Source organism: Oncorhynchus mykiss, chromosome 6 (assembly GCF_057628025.1).
Source record: "Oncorhynchus mykiss isolate SJ-2025 chromosome 6, ASM5762802v1, whole genome shotgun sequence".
Lineage (NCBI taxonomy): Eukaryota > Metazoa > Chordata > Actinopteri > Salmoniformes > Salmonidae > Oncorhynchus > Oncorhynchus mykiss.
The window spans coordinates 71894758-71915183 of record NC_143027.1 but is presented as its reverse complement, the minus strand read 5'-3'; the positions used below and the strand labels follow the sequence as shown (position 1 = coordinate 71915183).

The 20426-nt window shown below is 42.7% G+C and overlaps 2 protein-coding genes across 2 annotated transcripts; both read left to right on the top strand.

Moving 5' to 3' along the window:
• The first annotated feature begins 4180 nt into the window (after positions 1 to 4180).
• On the top strand, positions 4181 to 5504 carry LOC110526513 (U5 small nuclear ribonucleoprotein TSSC4). The gene has a single exon (XM_021607545.3). The coding sequence runs from the start codon at positions 4181 to 4183 to the stop codon at positions 5114 to 5116; it is 936 nt and encodes a 311-aa protein (XP_021463220.1). The 3' UTR covers positions 5117 to 5504.
• Positions 5505 to 5868: 364 nt separating this feature from the next.
• On the top strand, positions 5869 to 19966 carry LOC110526512 (anoctamin-9). Its single transcript, XM_021607539.3, has 24 exons — positions 5869 to 6137; positions 8833 to 8904; positions 9047 to 9169; positions 9360 to 9502; positions 9598 to 9647; positions 9749 to 9807; positions 9999 to 10078; positions 12754 to 12888; positions 13039 to 13132; positions 13229 to 13289; positions 13390 to 13472; positions 13719 to 13823; positions 13956 to 14120; positions 14198 to 14234; positions 14384 to 14495; positions 14946 to 15003; positions 15133 to 15230; positions 15494 to 15693; positions 15905 to 16057; positions 16160 to 16304; positions 17323 to 17445; positions 17709 to 17802; positions 18174 to 18286; positions 18449 to 19966. Exons 1-24 carry the CDS (start codon positions 6114 to 6116, stop codon positions 18480 to 18482), a joined length of 2361 nt encoding a protein of 786 aa, XP_021463214.3. The 5' UTR covers positions 5869 to 6113; the 3' UTR covers positions 18483 to 19966.
• Positions 19967 to 20426: the final 460 nt, after the last annotated feature.

The window sequence follows — 20426 nt, the reverse complement described above, 5'->3', positions numbered from 1 at the left end:
CAGAGGGATAGGTCAATGAGTGATGTATGCTTCAGAAAGGTTGGTTTAGCGTTCATAACGATAGTCTTAATGAGTGTAGGGTTAGATGGCAGGGTCATTTAAATGTTTTTACTTTCCCCATTTTTTCCATTTTGTGGATCAGTATAATGTATAATGATTTCAAATCAAGTCAAATTGTATTAGTCACATGCGCCGAATACAACAGCCTTATAGTGAAATGCTTACTTACGAGCCCCTAACCAACAATGCAGTTTAAAAAAAATATGAATAAGAATAAGAAATAAAAGTAACAAGTAAGTAAAGAGCAGCAGTAAAATAACAATAGTGAGACTATATACAGGGGGGTACCGGTACAGAGTCAATGTGCAGGGGCACCGGTTAGTTAAGGTAATATGTACATATACTAGGTAGAGTTATTAAAGTGACTACGCATAGATGATAACAACAATGTAAATAGTCTGGGTCGCCATTTGATTAGACGTTCAGGAGTCTTATGGCTTGGGGGTAGAAGCTGTTTAGATCCTCTTGGATCTAGACTTGGCGCTCTACTGCTTGCCGTGCGGTAGCAGAGAAAACAGTCTATGACTAGGGTGGCTGGAGTCTTTGACAATTTTTAGGGTCTTCCTCTGACATTGCCTGGTATAGAGGTCCTGGATGGCAGGAAGCTTGGCCCCAGTGATGTACTGGGCCGTACGCACTATTCTCTGTAGTGCCTTGCGGTCGGAGGCCGAGCAGTTTCCATACCAGGCAGTGATGCAACCAGTCAGGAAGTTCTAAATGGTGCAGCTGTAGAACCTTTTGAGGATCTGAGGACCAATGACAAATCTTTTCAGTCTCCTTGGTTTGTCGTGCCCTCTTCACGACTGTCTTGGTGTGCTTGGACTATGTTAGTTTGTTGGTGATTTGGACACCAAGGAAATTGAAGCTCACAACCTACTCCACTACAGCCCTGTCGACGAGAATGGGGGCATGCTCTGTCCTCTTTTTCCTGTAGTCCACAATCATCTCCTTTGTCTTGATCACGTTGAGGGAGAGGTTGTTGTCCTGGTACCACATGGCCAGGTCTCTGACCTCCTCCCTATAGGCTGTCTTGTCGTTGTCAGTGATCAGGCCTACCACAGTTGTGTCATCGGCAAACTTAATGATGGTGTTGGAGTTGTGCCTGGCCGTGCAGTCATGAGTGAACAGGTAGTACAGGAGGGGACTGAGCATGCACCCCTGAGGGGCCCCTGTGTTGAGGATCAGCGTGGCGGATGTATTGTTACCTACCCTTATCACCTGGGGGCGGCCCATCAGGAAGTCCAGGATCCAGTTGCAGAGGGAGGTGTTAAGTCCAAGGGTCCTTAGCTTATTGATGAGCTTTGAGGGCAGTATGGTGTTGAACGCTGAGCTGTAGTCAATGAATAGCATTTTAACATAGGTGTTCCTTTTAGGCAGGAAACCTTAGTGTGGTGGTCTGCTTAAAACATGTTGGTATTACAGACTCGGACAGGGAGAGGTTGAAAATGTCAGTGAAGACACTTGCCAGTTGGTCAGCGCATGCTCACAGTACACGTCCTGTTAATCTGTCTGGCCCTGCGGGCTTGTGAATGTTGACCTGTTTAAAGGTCTTACTCACATCGGCTGCGGAGATCGTGATAACACAGTCTTCCGGAACAGCTGGTGCTCTCATGCATGTTTCAGTGTTATTTGCCTCAAAGCGAACATATAAGTACTTTAGCTCCTCTGGTAGACTCTTGTCACTGGGCAGTTCTCGGCTGTGCTTCCCTTTGTTGTCTGTAATGGTTTGCAAGCCATGCCACATCTGATGAGCGCCAGAGTCGATGTTGTACGATTCAATCTTAGTCCTGTATGACGCTTTGCCTGTTTGATTGTTCTTCGGAGGGCATATCGGGATTTTGGGTTATAGTCCCGCTCCTTTAAAGCGGCAGCTCTAGCCTTTAGTTCAGTGCGAATTTATACCCCAGTCTTGGTGGCGGTAATGCAACAGAAATTGGATGCCAACCACCGTTAAATCTCAGCGAATAAGATGTATGTTTAGAAATTATGATGTAGGCCTACACTGGCATTACATTTACAATCCATTAGACTACTGTAGGTGGCGGTATGGTATGACGATTGGGTTATTTGCCCACTAAAGGCAGGAGCGGGGGGAAACTACCCTACCCAGCATACATTGCAGCATACAAACCGAAGTTGCAGCGCCAGCGTGAAGAAGGTAAAGCGGGAGCTGCAGCTAGCTAGCAACACAAATCAGCTTTGACTGCTTGATGTAGTAGCTAGGTAGTTTACTGAACACATTCCAACGTATCGATGAAGTATTGTAAGATATAGAATGATTGTGTGTGGTTGTGGTATGTTCCACCCTCCCTTTATTCAAAGTCAGCTACAGCTAAAGTTAGCTAGCCAATGAGGCTACTAGTTGACGTTAGCTAATAGATATCCAATGTCGATTTCCATAATTGGTTTACTTCGTGGTGAATTACTCAACCCTCCATGTTGTTATGCTGTCTTCCCGTCAAATACCATTACAAACAAAAGCTAGCTAGGAGACCTGAGATACGCACGAACTAGCTACTAATGTTAGGGGGCGTAGTCGCTGTGTTAGCTCTTGTCCATCGCACAACGACGAGATGCCCCTGCTTTGTCGTTTTCCATATCCTTTCATCGTAACTCATCAAAGTAAACATATTTGTAGTTTGCAGGATTACTTTTCTCTGTATGTACAGGGTGTACTTTTTCCCAAAAGACGTTTAGGAGTACTTTCATTATCGTCAAAAGATCCTGATCCGCGCGTATGCGTGAGATCTACACTACTAGCTGCTTGCACAAGCGTGGACCAGAGCTTCTCTGGCAGTATCATTGAGCTAGATGTAGGAATCAGGCCCGTTTTAGGATGGGCAGAGCCATTGAGAACTTTAAACATGCTTAATTAGTCAGTCAACAAGGTGGGACATCCTATAGGTTAAGGAAGGATCACATAATTCCATCCAGGTTGATGAAGGGAGCAGACAATTAATTATACTCATGAGCAAACATCCCATAACTGCAGGTGGTAGTAAATCGCCAATCTTAGCTTTATACCTGTTCAAACAACACTTCAGGTGGCAGTATGCACCCTTTCAGTTTGTTTACAAATGCCATAGAAGAAGTAGAAGGAGAAAATTGACTACTTCAAAATTGAGATGGCTTCAGTTGCTTTGCCCATGCTCTAGCAGACATCATAATGGGACAGATACAATGTTGTGTCCTCTAACTACAATATCTCTATGGGTGGTATGCAAGGCAACGCAAGGCATTGTTGTTGCGTGATGGACCAGAGCTACTGTGTTGTATGCAGATCCATCTAAGTATATGAGTCTGGTTGTATGTATGCAATGTAATCACAATTTACATATATGCAGTGAGTGGGTAACAGACTGATCTGCGTGTATTTTTTTATATTTTTTTACAGCTTGTCGCTACACCATTTTTGTCTGGTATTGGTCACACCATGGCAAAAGTTGGAGCTGTCATCAATCCCCACACATTTGTTGTCTTATCTGAGCTGAGCAGCATCCCAACCAGCTCCCGCAACCTGTGAGTCTGCAACTCCAGTAAGATACGTCCTCACACTAACACAAACGGTAACATTACGTAGGATGTCAAACATTAAATGATTTGAAAGCCCTCGGTACAGATGCACCCACTTACAGTACTTAATGTTCACACGACGCTGCAGAGGACTTATAGGCCTACTCATCTGCAGTTGACTCACCACACCTGATGTCACACTTGACATCTTGTGTTGATGTTGTGCAATTGCGCTGAAATGATAGTTTCATTGTTTTTACCTGGCAATGTACTTATTATTTACAGTATAGGCCTAAGCTTTAAATGACTAGATCCGTATGGCTGTTTTTAATGTATATCTTTCTGTGTGTCTGTTAAGGGTGGAAGGACTGCCGCCACCCTTGAACCTCACGGATACAGAAAGTGGCGGTGTTGCAGCTCTACCAGGCTAAGGTCAGTCATTTCTTGACAAAGTGAAAATATTATAATGCATGCTATATTACCATACATATTATATGTTTCAATTACCACTCAGAACAACCCTCTCATACTCTTCCAGGCTCTTGACCCCTTGACTGTTTGAAAGTTGTTTTTTTCCTGTGGCATCAGACCCAGGCCCTTGAGAGCAATGTGTGAGCAAGAGGACCACGGAGACGGTGGACGTAACAAGCTGTCCAACAGTGACGCAATCAAGCTGACAGATAACCTCTCTCTGAGTGACTCCGACCCTGAAGAGCGTAATGAGTCCATAGACCCAGAGGTGGAAGACTTGTCCTCATCTGATGATGAAGAGCACCAGAACTCTTGCCCTGGTCCCGGTCCCAAGAAACCCGCATTCAGTCTGACAGGTGGCAGCTCAAGCTTCTCCAACCGCAGCCGAAGCATCTTTGATTGCCTGGAGAGTGCCGCTAAGCTGTCCTCGTCCCATCTGGGCCAGGACAATGTCATTGATGGGGTCTTTGCACGTCCCCCTCCACCCCCACTGCTGCCGAGTGGAAAGAAGTATGGGGAGAAGGTGGGGGAATTGGTCAGCAAGCCTCCTCAGAAGAGAGGAGTGCCAGATTACCTGGTGAATCCTGAGCGCTGGACGCGCTACGACCTGGAGGATGTGCCAGAGACCAGTGACAGCAAGAATAGCATGGTGGCTCAGCAGTACATACAAAGCCTGCAGCAGAAGGAGAAGGAGAACACGATGGAAGATGATCCTGAAGAGCCTTTTACACCTACTTTCAACCAAGGCCAGAGTAGTAGCTCAGAGCATAAGATTGTGTTTTCCAGACCTAGCCGGCCACAGAAAGATGAATCTGCAGAAGTTAACAAGCCTGATCGAACTAAGGCAGGGATGGGTCTCTGTCACTTAGATGATGAAGAAGAGGAGGGTATAGGCCAAGCAATCGCCCCCCAACGCCCAAAGGAGAGTGAGCGGAAGAGGAAGTGGACACCGGTGGGGGATGCAGAGGGCGTGCTGATTGATAGGAAGGATCAGCCGCCTATTGGCTTTGTCATTAGTAGGAACATCAAAAGGAAGAACTTCCGCAAGGTGTCAGAGAAAGAGGAGGACTGAGAGTACACATGCATCAATCAATTGAAGTCCTCTGGAAATAATGGAGGACCCTAAATATGGACAGTATTTTAGTGCTTCCCTGTAGAACCTCAACCAGTGGAGTTTTTTTCTGAATCAAGGGAATGGTTTCGGCCTCTTGACTTTATCAGAATCAATGTAAAATGTGTATTTTGAATATTAACTTCAGACATGAAAAGCACTTGTCAGTAATGCTAATGTATATGGCTGTTTTGAAGTCCAAAGAACATTGAATTTAGCTGTCAAGTATACTGGTGGAAGTGTAATGTAAACAATTGTATTTGTAGTAGACCCTTGTAAGTGGCATTATTTTTCCTATTGCTATAACTATTATTGATTATTGGCGCAGTAAAGTCTTCCCACAACTAAATCGTTTTTGTCACTTATGAATATTTGTTCCCGTATTTTCCATGGTTGATGTGAAGCCAATAGTGTTTAATTTGTGATTAATCTACAAGTTATCCGACGTGTTATCATTATATTACACTATTTGAAGAATGTGTTTATGAGTTAATATACATAGCTACATTCATATCAACGTCAAATAATTAAATGCATTCGTTGGTTTCACAGATAAGCAAAGCACAATCATTTGCATGCACTTTCAAAGGTAGAGAGATACCAAGAGACTCCGTTTTGGTCACTAACTGTAAACCTTTTAAACGACTGCGACTGTCCTACTATGACCAGATGGCCGCATTGCTATTCCAAGAGAAGCGCTCAAAATCAGCGCCTCACCTTTTGAGAAGCAGTGACGCTACCTACCTGAAAGCAATTGACTCAGAAACGCGGAAGTGAAGTCAACTTATCTTTAGCTCAGTACAGAAGTTTTTAATATTGTACTTTTAGTATAATTAGAGCTCCATGTCTGAAGTAAGGGTAAACGTTTCGTGAGTAATGAAGGAAACGGCGCTCCAACGACAGAATATGTGAATGGTGATCCATTTTCGCTCAATTTGGATTACGAGCGTATTGCAACATGTACTTCAAGAATCCAGAGCAGGTGAGGAAAATTATTTATTAACAACTCACCTGCAAACCACTTAGGAAACATGTTTTCATGTACAGTATTTTGAATGATTATAAAATCAGTTGGACTGAATAATGTATTTTTAAAAATGTTATACTCACTCATGGATTATGGCAATGAAACTGCTTTTTAGAGGTGACCTCATAGCAGGTTAAAATCTATTGCCATCTTGCTATAGCCTGTGCAGAAGTTTGTGAGTATGCTGAGTTGTGTTATGTTACTGTAACAAAAGTGGTATACAGTGCCTTATCTATGGACTAGATGTGGGTCAAATGTCACATACACCCTCATTTTACAGGTGTTTTATTTGGACTGCGAACACATTGACTGTGGCTCATTGTAGCTGAGGTTTCCTGTAACTTTTCTGCCTCGTAGTATGACCATGTGCAGTGCCGTCAAAGTATTCAGACCCCTTGACCTTTTTACACATTATGTTACAGCATCAAGTCTTTTGGGTATGACGCTACAAGCTTGGCACACCTGTATTTGGGTAGTTTCTCCCATTCTTCTCTGTAGATCCTCTCAAGCTCCTACAGGTTGGATGGGGTGCGTTGCTGCACAGCTATTTTCAGGTCTGTCCAGAGATGTTAGATCGGGTTCAAGTCCGGGCTCTGGCAGGGCCACTCAAGGACATAGAAACTTTTCCCAAACCACTCCTGTGTTGTCATGTTGGAAGGTGAACCTTCGCCCCAGTCTGAGGTCCTGAGCACTCTGGAGACAGTTTTCATCAAGGATCTCACAGTACTTTGCTTCGTTCATCTTTGCCTCAATCCTGACTAGTCTACCAGTCCCTGCCGCTGAAAAACATCCCCACAGCATGATGCTGCCACCACCATGCTTCACCGTAGAGATGGTGCCAGATTTCCTCCAGACGTGACGCTTGGCATTCAGGCCAATGAGACCAGAGAATCTGTTTTCTCATGGTGTGAGAGCCTTTAGGTGCCTTTTGGCAAACTCCCAAGCGGGCTGTAGTGCCTGTTACTGAGGAGTGGTTTCCGTCTGGACACTCTACAATAAAGGCCAGATGGTTGTCCTTCTGGAAGGTTCTCCCATCTCCACAGATGAACTCTAAAGCTCTGTCAGTGTGACCATCGGGTTCTTAGTCACCTCCCTGACCAAGGCTCTTCTCCCCCCGAGTTTTGGTGGTTCCAAACTTCTTGCATTTAAGAATGATGGAGGCCACTGTGTGCTTGGGAACATTCAATGATGCAGAATTGTTTTGGTACGCTTCCCCATATCTCTGCCTCGACACAATCCTGTCTCTGAGCTCTACGGACAATTCCTTCGACCCCATGGCTTGGTTTTTGCTCTGACATGCACTGTCAACTGTGGACCTTATAGACAAGTGTGTACCTTTCCAAATCATGCCCAATCAATTGAGGTGGATTATCAATGGAAACAGGATGTACCTGAGCTCAATTTTGAGTCTAATAGCAAATTGTCTGAATACTTATGTAAATAAAGTATTTCTGTCTTCATTTTTAATAAATCAGCAAAAAAATTCTAAACTGTTTTGCTTTGTCATTATGTGTGGGTATTGTGTGTCGATTTGCTAAGGAATTGTTTTTATTTAATCCCTTTTAGAATAAGGCTGTAACGCAACAAAATATGGAAAAGGTCAAGTGGTCTGAATACTTTCCGAAGGCACTGTATAGGCTGGATTCATTGCATTAGCTAAAATAAATTAACAAAAATCCGAGACCAACTTAAAATATTTCACTGATTTAAAGGTCACTAATCTGGCCTTTGGGTTTCAAGCATAACTTCACTCAAAGTTGGCTGAACAGTCTCCCACCATGGTCCTCATCTAAAGCATGTAGATCTTTGAGAAATTGTCAGGTCTCAGCTTTTTACCCTGGACCATGTTTCTCTGAAGAGTGTCTATGATTTATGTGATGCTGAGGCCTGATGTATGACACCTCTCCTCTGGCAACCCATGCCATATCCACTACACAATACCCTACATCAGAGCCAGCCTCCTTTCAACGTTTGCCTGGTCTTCTTGGCTGTGCTCCTGGTGAAACAGGTTATTTCATTAAAGTTTATTCAACTGCACTAAAGAGGGTAATAGTGGCACACCTCCAAAATATGATCAGTCAAGATTGGATCATGTCTCTCGAGACATAGCAGAGCATAGAACTCAGTGTGGCCTTTGAACAAAATATAAATGTTATATTCTGAGGTTTAAATAATCCCATCTTTTGTACAGCAAAAGCTACAAGCCCTCCCAGCTAATCAGTGTGGGGCGTGTTGGGGCCTGTAATCTGGAAAATCCTGTGGGAGTCTGGAAGAATGAAAGTGAAAGACTGACAGGCTTTAGAGAGAAACCTGCATAACAACAGAGATGGCAAGAGGGATGGCCCAGTTGCCTTTATTTGTTTTACCCCTCTGCTTAGAGATGTGTGTTATTGACATCTCATGGACCAACTGTAAAAAGGAATTTGCCTAGTGTCCCTTTTTTCGACACAGGATAGTGAAGCCACAATGACAATTTGGATGTAGTGAATGAAGGCACATCATTGACCATTATGTTAGCTGAGAGGTTCCTTGTGGTCCATGCTGACTGGCACATGCCTGGCAGACCACTGCAGTGAGGTGGGGAGATGGGCCAGCCTTTGTATCACAAGAGAGATGTCACATTGTTCCTCTTTGTTACCCTGTGTTTTAGGATGGTAATGAGCTGCAGGAGAGAAACACGGATGGCTTTGACAATACCATGGAGGCATTACTCCCAACTCTGGTAAGCGACAACACACACCATCTATTAATTTCACCACATTCATAACTTAGAGACATACATAGTCATACAGGTGATAATTATTCAACCTGTTTGTATGACACAGTCCCTAGAATACAGAAAAGCTTGTGTATGTTTCCCACAGCACCAGCAGAGAACATATGATTATGTTCTAGTTGCTGACAAAGTTGAGGACCAAGATCACCCAAAGTTTCTGAAGCAGGTGGCTTTTATTGACCACCTGAGGAAGAAAAACATGAAAGTGACAGTGAGTTTGTTACTTCATTGAATCATGTTTACATTCTATATGGAGCGTTGTTGAGGCAAGGTTCCTTTTATTGGGATGTGTACAACTGTAGAGAATGTGTGGAAGTTATACTGTATGGCCAATCCTCCCAAAATGATCCAATTTCACCTGGTTCAATGCTCATCTTGTACTTTGCCTGTTTTTGTGTCAGAAAATCGTTCATGATGACAAGGTGTTTTATGGTGTCCGGGCCCCAAAGGAGATCTTTGACAAGTACAGGTACCTACTAAAGGTGTCTGATGCTTGCAACTGGAGCGGCGACCGGAAATGTGTCATCATCCCTCACTCAACCAGGTGAGATGCATTGAACTCTCTCTCTTGCCATTCCATACGCAAAACACATTAACTTCCAACATGTTCTCTTACCTTTTTCTTGGTTTTTTTTTCAGGATCAGAGTAGTGCATTACATCCTACACCACACCCATATCAACACAGGAGGTATGTGAAGTGCTCCCTCCATTGATCTCTTTAGCAACATATTTGTCCCGGACTTCAATTGTTCGTCACTCGTAACCCTCTTTTTCATTTCAACACAACAGAGAACCTCGAAGAGCTCCAGAAGAAGGGTGTCTTTGAGGCCACGTTCTGCCTGCATGAGGTTAAAAAAAACTTCTCCTTAATAATAATTAATATACCTGTATACCTGATTAGTATACCTGATTACTTGTTCAATCTTGAGGGGCATTGTAGCTGTTTATGCCTTGTAAGTAAGTAGGTAAGTAAGTAGCCCATATGAAATTCATTGATGTGAAATACATCTACAGTATGAGCCGCTTTCTGTTTTTATAGAGGAACAAGCAAAAGGTGTTGAAACAAAAGTGGGCACGATGGTCTGCTCTCTGTATGACCCAGCCTGTCGATGATGTCAGGTAAGACCTTCTATATATCCTGCTGTGTTTCTGTGTCTTTTGGTTTCACAGTGGCCTTTCCTCAATTGGATTTGCTCAACTCCTGCATCCTCTCACCTCCGTCCTCTCTGGCCTCCTTTTGAAAAAGGTCATAGGTAATCAAGGAGAGGCGTTGAGAAGGGGGAACTTGAACAAAATTGTGCTTGTATGGAATAAGACTCCATGTGCAATGGCACATGGACGTAAATGACGTTTGCAGGGTGGAATCCCCAAGTATACAGTGATTAAAAACAAATGTAGCTAGCTAGTTTTGCAAGACATGTTGTAGATAAAATGATCAATAGAATATTGTTTTTAAATGTTTGCATGCTTTTCTCCTTCAAGAAAACAATAGCTGATTTCAAAGTGGGTGTGGAAGAGTAAAACTCCTCCGCGAAGGAATCATGTAGGATTCACTTCTGCTTCCATGCCAAAAGGAGGCTATCGAGGAAGGGAGGACCATCTTTCGTTTCCTACAAAACATTGTCACTCTCCTTGACCATTTATCGGTTTCAGGGTCAATGAGGTAGGAGGACTGGGGAGAGAGGGTGGAGAACAGACTTTTGCCCAAATAAGAAATGGTCTCTCTCTCTCACTTTCAAAGTAATTAACTCTGTTTCCAGGAAGTATGTCAGCTAGTGGTTATATCCACACAGAACTTTGGGTTTGCCAATGCAGCTAAATGTGATGTGCTTACCTAAAGCAGGATTTCCCAAACTCGGTCCTGGGGCCGTCCCTGGGTGCATGTTTTGGTTTTTCCCCTAGCACCACACAGCTGATTCAAATAACCAACTCATCATCAAGCTTAGTTTGAACCAACTAAGAACAGCCCTTAGCTGTGGTACAGTGCCTTGCGAAAGTATTCGCCCCCCTTGAACTTGGCGACCTTTTGCCACATTTCAGGCTTCAAACATAAAGATATAAAACTGTATTTTTTTGTGAAGAATCAACAACAAGTGGGACACAATCGTGAAGTGGAACGACATTTATTGGATATTTCAAACTTTTTTAACAAATCAAAAACTGAAAAATTGGGCGTGCAAAATTATTCAGCCCCCTTAAATTAATACTTTGTAGCGCCACCTTTTGCTGCGATTACAGCTGTAAGTCGCTTGGGGTATGTCTCTATCAGTTTTGCACATCGAGAGACTGACATTTTTTCCCATTCCTCCTTGCAAAACAGCTCGAGCTCAGTGAGGTTGGATGGAGAGCATTTGTGAACAGCAGTTTTCAGTTCTTTCCACAGATTCTCGATTGGATTCAGGTCTGGACTTTGACTTGGCCATTCTAACACCTGGATATGTTTATTTTTGAACCATTCCATTGTAGATTTTGCTTTATGTTTTGGATCATTGTCTTGTTGGAAGACAAATCTCCGTCCCAGTCTCAGGTCTTTTGCAGACTCCATCAGGTTTTCTTCCAGAATGGTCCTGTATTTGGCTCCATCCATCTTCCCATCAATTTTAACCATCTTCCCTGTCCCTGCTGAAGAAAAGCAGGCCCAAACCATGATGCTGCCACCACCATGTTTGACAGTGGGGATGGTGTGTTCAGCTGTGTTGCTTTTACTCCAAAAATAACGTTTTGCATTGTTGCCAAAAAGTTCAATTTTGGTTTCATCTGACCAGAGAACCTTCTTCCACATGTTTGGTGTGTCTCCCAGGTGGCTTGTGGCAAACTTTAAACTACACTTTTTATGGATATCTTTAAGAAATGGCTTTCTTCTTGCCACTCTTCCATAAAGGCCAGATTTGTGCAATATACGACTGATTGTTGTCCTATGGACAGAGTCTCCCACCTCAGCTGTAGATCTCTGCAGTTCATCCAGAGTGATCATGGGCCTCTTGGCTGCATCTCTGATCAGTCTTCTCCTTGTATGAGCTGAAAGTTTAGAGGGACGGCCAGGAAATCGGCCAGGAAATCTTTTTGTATCCAAATCCGGCTTTAAACTTCTTCACAGCAGTATCTCGGACCTGCCTGGTGTGTTCCTTGTTCTTCATGATGCTCTCTGCGCTTTTAACGGACCTCTGAGACTATCACAGTGCAGGTGCATTTATACGGAGACTTGATTACACACAGGTGGATTGTATTTATCATCATTAGTCATTTAGGTCAACATTGGATCATTCAGAGATCCTCACTGAACTTCTGGAGAGAGTTTGCTGCACTGAAAGTAAAGGGGCTGAATAATTTTGCACGCCCAATTTTTCAGTTTTTGATTTGTTAAAAAAGTTTGAAATATCCAATAAATGTCGTTCCACTTCATGATTGTGTCCCACTTGTTGTTGATTCTTCACAAAAAAATACAGTTTTATATCTTTATGTTTGAAGCCTGAAATGTGGCAAAAGGTCGCAAAGTTCAAGGGGGCCGAATACTTTCGCAAGGCACTGTATATTGGCCATATACCACACTCCCTCGTGCCTTATTGCTTAAATATATAGCATGCAAATAGTAAAACAAAATGTCATTTACCTCAGTGGTGTGAAAGGGAAATTCTGAAGATGACACTAAACTAAACTGAGAAACTAAACTACGTGTTAATTAAATATTATTTTAATCCCCCCGGAAACCTAGTAAGGGGTGTTAACTGATTAGGAATGTCCTTTTCCTGGTTTGAATTTGAACATGCAAACTGAAATGTATCTATGTCTGTCAGGAGTTACTTTGGAGAGAAGGTGGCTCTGTATTACCTGTGGTTGGGCTGGTACACCATCCTGCTGGTCCCTGCAGCCATTCTGGGTGTGATTGTGTTCCTGTATGCACTGGCTTTCTTCAACACCAGCCCCCTCATGTGAGTTGACAGACCCACTGAGAAAAACTCTTTTATTAAGCTGATTGGTGCTGACATGTTAGTAGGAAGAAAAAATGGGTTACATGGAGTTGCTCCTCTTTAAAACTCTCATGTGTTTCTGAAGGTGCATTGTGTGTCTTCATATTACAGAAAGGAGGTCTGTGAGTCTGACACCGTAATGTGCCCGAGGTGTGACAAGTGGTGTCAAGTATGGCAGCTGCGTGACACCTGTACCTATGCCAAGGTAACTCATGTCATTCTACCATACTGCATTGCAAATGTTACTATTTAAAAAAATAGTTAATAAAGTTTGTATGTTCAAAATGTGTCTTGTGTGCAGGTGAGTCATCTGTTTGACAATGAGGGGACGGTGGCCTTTGCTATGTTCATGGCAGTCTGGGGTAAGTCTCTCACACAGGGTAAAACTGATTCTTTCCATCCAATACATTTTTAATTCAGATAAATCTTGACTGTCTTGACTTGCCCTTTTTATTTTTCCAGCTACCATTTTTCTGGAGCTGTGGAAGAGACACAAAGCAACGTTTGTGTCCAAATGGAAAGTCTTTGACTGGTGTGAGGAAGAGGTATGGTTTCAATTAGGCCTAAGTAACCATTATATGTCTGGATTTACTGTATACTATAGGATGTTTTTAGCATGGTTTAGGTTGTCTGTTACTCATTGATATTACCCAATCATATACTCTTTCAAAAAACAAAAATAATGTCCTGTTGATTCCTGTCATCTTATGGTAGGGACCCATTGTGTGATTGATATGACCTCAGACTCATGCTGTGGTATAATCCTGAATATTGTTCCATTTGGCCTGCAGGAGGAGCTCATCCTGGGAGTAGTGAATGATCCAAACTGCCATCCCAAAGAGTTTCGCCATTCTTATCTGCGCAGCACTCTAGTTCTGGTGCTGGTCACTCTCATGGTCAGTCCCAGTCAGTCACTCAGTGCCATATTGCATCACAGACGTAGCAGTTTTCATCCTGGGCTATACCAGTGTTTAGCTCCGGTTCAGTCAATGTTATCCTCTCACTGTGTGTGTGTGTTCTTTTACCAGTTGGTTCTGATCATCGGGCTAACCCAGGCTCTGGTGGTGTTCCGTGTGGTTGCTGCCGTGCAGCTGTCAGAGGGAACATGGGAGTTTGTAAGGGACCATGCCAACACTGTAGCAGTAATGTTGGGTGCTGTACTACACTACTTCACCATGCAAGTTATGACCAGAGTAAGTTTAACCAGTAACCCCTCTAAGTCATGCAGACCTGCACAATCACTAACTCCTCTCCACTCTTACCCGGAAAGGTCAACAAGGCGGTGGCCTTCAAGCTGTGTGAGATAGGTGAGTCTGAAGAGGCACATATGTTTGCATTGAACATGTACATGTTTGATTGTAAATTAAAATGTTCATCTCTGTAATTCCATCAGATGGAATTGTACTTACCTAAGTGAGTCAATGAATTAAGTTAACATTTCTGCTCTTGCCTGCAGAGAAGACACAGTCATTTGCGGCCACTGAGAGGAGCTTCACTGTTAAGATGTTTACCTTCCAGTTCTTCACCCTCTTCTCCTCACTCATATATGTGGCATTTTTTCTGGGCAGGTACTGAGTGCAACGTGTGTGTGTCGTGTTAATATTTGATCTGGCTGACAGTACATGGGGCTCCCGAGTGGTGCAGCGGTCTAAGGCACTGCATCTCAGTGCTGGAGGCGCCACTACAGAACCTGGTTCGATTCCAGGCTGTATCACAACTGGCCATGATTGGGGGTCCCATAGGGCGGCGGCCAGCATCGTCCGGGGCTAGGGTTTTACCCGGGGTAGGCCGTCATTGTAAATAATAATTTGTTCTTAACTGACTTGCCCAGTTAAAACCAAGGGAAAAACTGTTGGTAAGGTACTGCTCTGTGTCAGCTGTCATGGGCAGCTAAGCTGTATGGAGAAGGTGCTTTCTGTATCTGTGATCCTTGAAATGTTTGAATCCTGAACCATAAAGGTGTAAGTATTTGAAATGTTTACATTTAATGAATCTAAACACACTGTTCTTGTACATAGGATAAATGGTCGCCCAGGCAGCTATGTTCGTATTTCTGGTAAATGGAGATTGGAGGAGGTGGGTAGCTCATCACTATTTTAAAAAAAGTATTACTTAACATGGGATTATGACATGGTTGAACGGTTTGGATTGTCTTTAGACTGTTACCAGACTGTTACCATATCTGCCTTTTCCTGTCCTTGCTAGTGTCATCCCAGTGGCTGCCTCACTGACCTCTTCATTCAAATGGCCGTCATCATGTTGCTCAAACAGACACTGAATAACATCTTTGAGTTTACTGTGCCGTAAGTACAGTATATAGCTATGGTTATCTAACTGCTTAACATAGATACATTCTGAGGAAATGAATAGGTTGAATAAGCCCTTTGATGTGTTGAATAAGCTTTTGGTAATGCAAATAAACATTTGACTGTCAGTCAGATGATAAAACCCCATGTAAAAATGAATTGTAGTTAATGAATTGAATACATTTCTAACTAACCGAATTAGACATCCAAAGTGGAGCATCATACTTTCTCACTTTAGGTTGTTCTATGTTGTTGTGCAGCTGGTTCAAGAGTTACTTCAGACGGACTACAACTAAGAGGCTGGAGAGGAAGTGTGGCCACTGCTACAAAAATGCATGTCGTGAAGAGGAGAAGATGGGCCATGACCCATGTGATATCTGCAAGCTGCGTGATTGGCTCCGCAACTACGATCTGAATGATGTCAACTCTTTCAGTCTCTTCAATGAGTTTCTGGAAATGGGTACGTCGCTACCTTCCATGGATGTCTCATTGTCTCTCCAAGTCCAACGTTTTTATTTATTTCACCAAAATGATTGTCTATCTCTCTCTTACACTGTGATTCATGGTCTCTTTTATGTTCAATGATTCTGCCCAGTTGTTTTTATTGACTTCCCAATCCCGTCTTGAATGTTAAATCTCTGTTGTGTTATTACACTCTTCTCCTCATGCAGTTGTTCAGTTCAGTTTCACCACCATCTTTGTGGCGGCCTTCCCTCTGGCCCCTCTACTGGCCCTCATCAACAATATCTTTGAGATCCGTCTGGATGCCATCAAGATGGTCAGCTTGGAACGCAGATTAGTCCCCAAGAAAACCAATGACATTGGTGAGTTAAAACAGTATATGTAAAAGCTTGTGCGTCTCTGGTAAACTCCTTACCATGTTTTTGTTGGGGCTTGTATGCTCATCCCTTAATATGATTCCTCAGGTATATGGACCAAAGTTCTGGAAGCTATTGGTGTTCTGGCTGTCATTGCCAATGGGCTAGTCATTGGGGTGTCCTCAGACTTCATCCCTCGGCTGGTCTATCGCTACCACTACGGACCCTGTGCCAACGGAGAAGCTGATGTACAGTAAGTTCTACTGTAGCACCTTGTGCAGTGACTGGTGCATGGGTTGCACCTACAGTAGTGTAGACCTTTCACAGAGCATTGTCTGGACTCTTAAAGCAATGAATGCCATAGTAATAATGTAGATGATGTCATCTGATAGACTACATTCGAGCCTCCCGAGTGGCGCAGCGGTCTAAGGCACTGCATTGCAGTGATTGCGGGGCCACTACAGACCCTGGTTCGATCCCGGGCTGTGTTGCAGCCAGCCACGACCGGGAGACCCATGATTCGGTGCACAATTGGATCAGCGTCGTCCGGGTTACGGAAGGGTTTGGCCGGCCAGGATGTCCTTGTCCCATCGCGCTCTAGCAACTTCTGTGGCGTGGACGATGACACGGTTGCCAGTTGTACAGTGTTTCCTCTGACACATTTGTGCGGCTGGCTTCCGGGTTATGCCAGCAGTGTGTCAAGAAGCAGAACGGCTTGGCAGGGTCGTGTTTCAGAGGATGCATGGCTCCTGACCTTCGCCTCTCCCGAGTTCATACGGGAGTTGCAGGGATGGAACAAGACTGTAACTACCAGTTTGGATATCACGAAAATTGGGGAGATAAATTAAATAATACATTCTTTATTGAAACTGTTCCAAAGGCTTTGTAAGGCAGAGTTCAACAGTTCCCTAGTTTAGTCTTTATTGGTGTAAGTAACCATGCTGCCATGCTGTGGACAAATGGGTATATTTGCATATGAAACAAAGCACTGTGGGTAAACACTGGTGGCAGATGTCAAGGACATCCTAAAGTTGTAATAATACTGACTCGCCATGTTACCATGTGACTGTTTCCAAATTCCCAAACAATTGGATATGGAATTATGATTTTGTATAAGCAAACTAAGTTGTATGCTTTTAAATGTATGTTTTGTGCTGGGCATTATTTTGGGGGTTCTCTTAACGGTTAGCTGCATAAAACCTCATGAGTTGGAGAAGGGTACTGCAGGTTTGTTTTTATATGACCATAATCCCTTTTTCCCCCCCTTATAGCTGTATGAAGGGCTATATCAACGACACTCTATCCACTGCTCATATAACAGACCTGAGCGTGCGGAATGATTTTTTCCCCAGTCAACTGATCACAGAGAGCGGCTTCAATGTTACACAATGCAGGTGGGCATCTGTAAGGCACAACTAGGTCACTACAGAAGCTACTATTTACCAAAGTCTGTCTCAACCTTACTGCCCATCTCTTAATTTCACTGTTTATATTAACTGAGTGTTTGAATAATCAGAAACCAAAGCAACCAATTCTCCTCAGGCATGCATACATGTAGCGAGAGTCTATGCAGTCACAAACAGAAAGAAACCCAATCCAGTGATACCAGTAATTGTTGAGAGAGATTGTTGATGGTGAAACTGGTGTGTTTTCCCAGCTATAAAGACTACAGAAATGATGTTGACTACAGCCTCACCTCCCAGTTCTGGCTCATCATGGCTGTACGCTTTGCCTTCGTCATCCTATTTGAGGTATGTCTTTCTTTGCATCCATGAATATGTGTATTTGCGTCAAACTACTTAGATTATTTTCAGTATAGTTTTGGCACATCAGGAATCACTGAATTCCATATTGATTTTAATTAAGCTCTGCACCCATGATCAAATCAGGCGTTATTTAAAGGGCATTTAAAATTGTGACACTTTACAATAAAACTAAAGATGTTAAAGCAAACACAAAGGATGTCTAAAACAATAAAATCACTTGTTAAAGGCCAAGCTAAGAAGGTGAGTTTAGGGTTTTGTCAAAACCTTATCCTTGCAACTCCAAATGGCCATTGAGCAATGCCAAATATCATGGATATGATTGAACAAGCCTGTCTGCCTTTCACCTCTATCTGTAGCATGTAGTGGTCATCTTTAAATTCATTGCTGCCTGGTTTGTGCCGGACTCCCCCATGCTGGTGAAGAACGACAGACTGAAGGACAAACTCAGTAGACTCAAAGAGGAACTGCAGTGAGTTAAAACATATGGTTATAGACTACCACAATATCCCTTGTATGAACATGTATTATAAAGTGTTACCTTTGGTGTTGCCGTACTTCATCTGCATGGAACGTATTATCCCCATAGTGATTTCCATGATCTGATGAAAAGGAATGTTGTCTGTGTTGACAGGGATATGAAGTACAGCCAGTCCACAGATGTGTGATGACTGCAATGGAGGGACATCCTGAGACATGACCAGCATGACACATGACTTTGAAGATTTGAAAAAAGACACATTAAAAATTATGCTCTCTGCACTGTCCTGAGATCAGCATCTTACAGCATAGCTAGCGCCTGGTTATGAGAGGTAGGACAGCCTCCTCTCCCAACACCTCTGAGTTTCCCCCCACATGGTCAACACTGTTTATACCGGTGTGATTAATGGCTACCCGTGGCGCATGCAAACGTATCTTAATAGCCGATCGGGGTGACAAGTTTCTACGAGGATTAGACTGCTCCAAACTCTATTTCACATATAAGCAAGGGTACCCCAATATAAATGAACCAATATACTGACAGACTAACCTCAGATACCAGACGCCAAACCACAACTGGGGTTCATAAGAAGAGGTCCATATAACATTGTATTTTCTTGAATGACTGATGACCCAGCAGTAGCCTCAGCCGAGTCCCCAACAACCAGATGTTCCGGTTTTCAGGGGATATGGAAAGAGAGCCTGTGACGCGACTTCCGCTTTTAGACGTTAACAAGGCGACACACCATCTTAACTCCTCCTCCACATTTACCGGATTGGTTGAACAGTGCAGAAGATAACGTTTTTTTTTCTTCTCGTCAAGACCAGTATGTAGGGGATCTAGTTTCAGGCATTTATTTTTTCTAATCAAAAGGGGACCATCGCAGTCTTCTAGAAGTTTGGTTGGTGTGAAATCAGATAAATTAAAAGGTGTGATGGGTCCGTACACAAAAATGTTGCATAAAGATTACTTAATTAAAATTAAAATAAAAAAGTATTTTCACTGCAGGGATAGCATACAAACTTTTCAACCTTCTTCAGTGTGTAGATTTATTTTATGCCTGCTCCATTAGGTTAACCTAGCAGGGATGCCTATACAGTAACAGAGTTGGGGTTAATTTTGTTTCACAAACTGTACATGACATACAAATGGAAAACCTGAGTTGAAATGTATTGAATACCGTACTCTGGCCAATCACGTTTTACAAAGAACTGCGGTAGTTTTATTTTGGGTAAGGGTGTGACATCCTGTTTTGCAAATACTGTACTGATGTTTACATGCTTTTAGTAACCTATGTGCTCTCAACATATAGAATCACAAAGTGGGAATAATGTCATTTCTTTGTTATATAATTATGCATGACTTTCCTTTTAATCCACTGCATTATTTCTTTATTTGAAATTTAAATTCAAACATAGCTTTGCTTTATGTTCTGTATGAGCACGAGTTTTTGTAAAGTATAATTCAGAAATGATTTGAGCCAAAAATTGATATTGTATTGTTGTTGGAATGGTGTACATTTTTTTTTACTGTATATTGTACATACAGTATGTGACAGGGTTTTGCTCATCAGTCTCTGTCACCTGAGTGAAAGTGCACTATAATTTTGTTCATTTGCTTCTCACTTTTGATGGACTGACAGGACAAAGATTAAATCCTCAGCTGAATGTGTACTTGAGGATTTGTTGGGGGTAAGCTAAGTAGACACAATTAACTACCATTTGGTGGACCACACCCTGTGTAATTCCCTAACAAGTTGAGCCTGATCAACACCCAAAAAACAATTTTCACATTAGGTCAGGTAAATAAAACAGAAAAGATAGTTATAGAGAAAGTGGTCCAATAGAAGGTTTCTATGAAACAACCCTCTATGAACATAGTGTATGTATACCACAAGAGGGCAGAGTGGTCTTCTCTTCTACAGCCCAAAGTTATATACAGCACTAAACTACCTAACCTACCTTGTGAAAATAGATTTGGCAAAGTGAAGGGAAATGAAAGGGCTCATCTACATGGTCTGCTAAAAGCAGTTCCTAACTACATGTCATCTTACTGTAGCGATAACTATTCTATCCATGTCCCCTGGCCTGTCATTTCATTGAGAGTTCCTATTAGAGTTAAACCAAAAAAT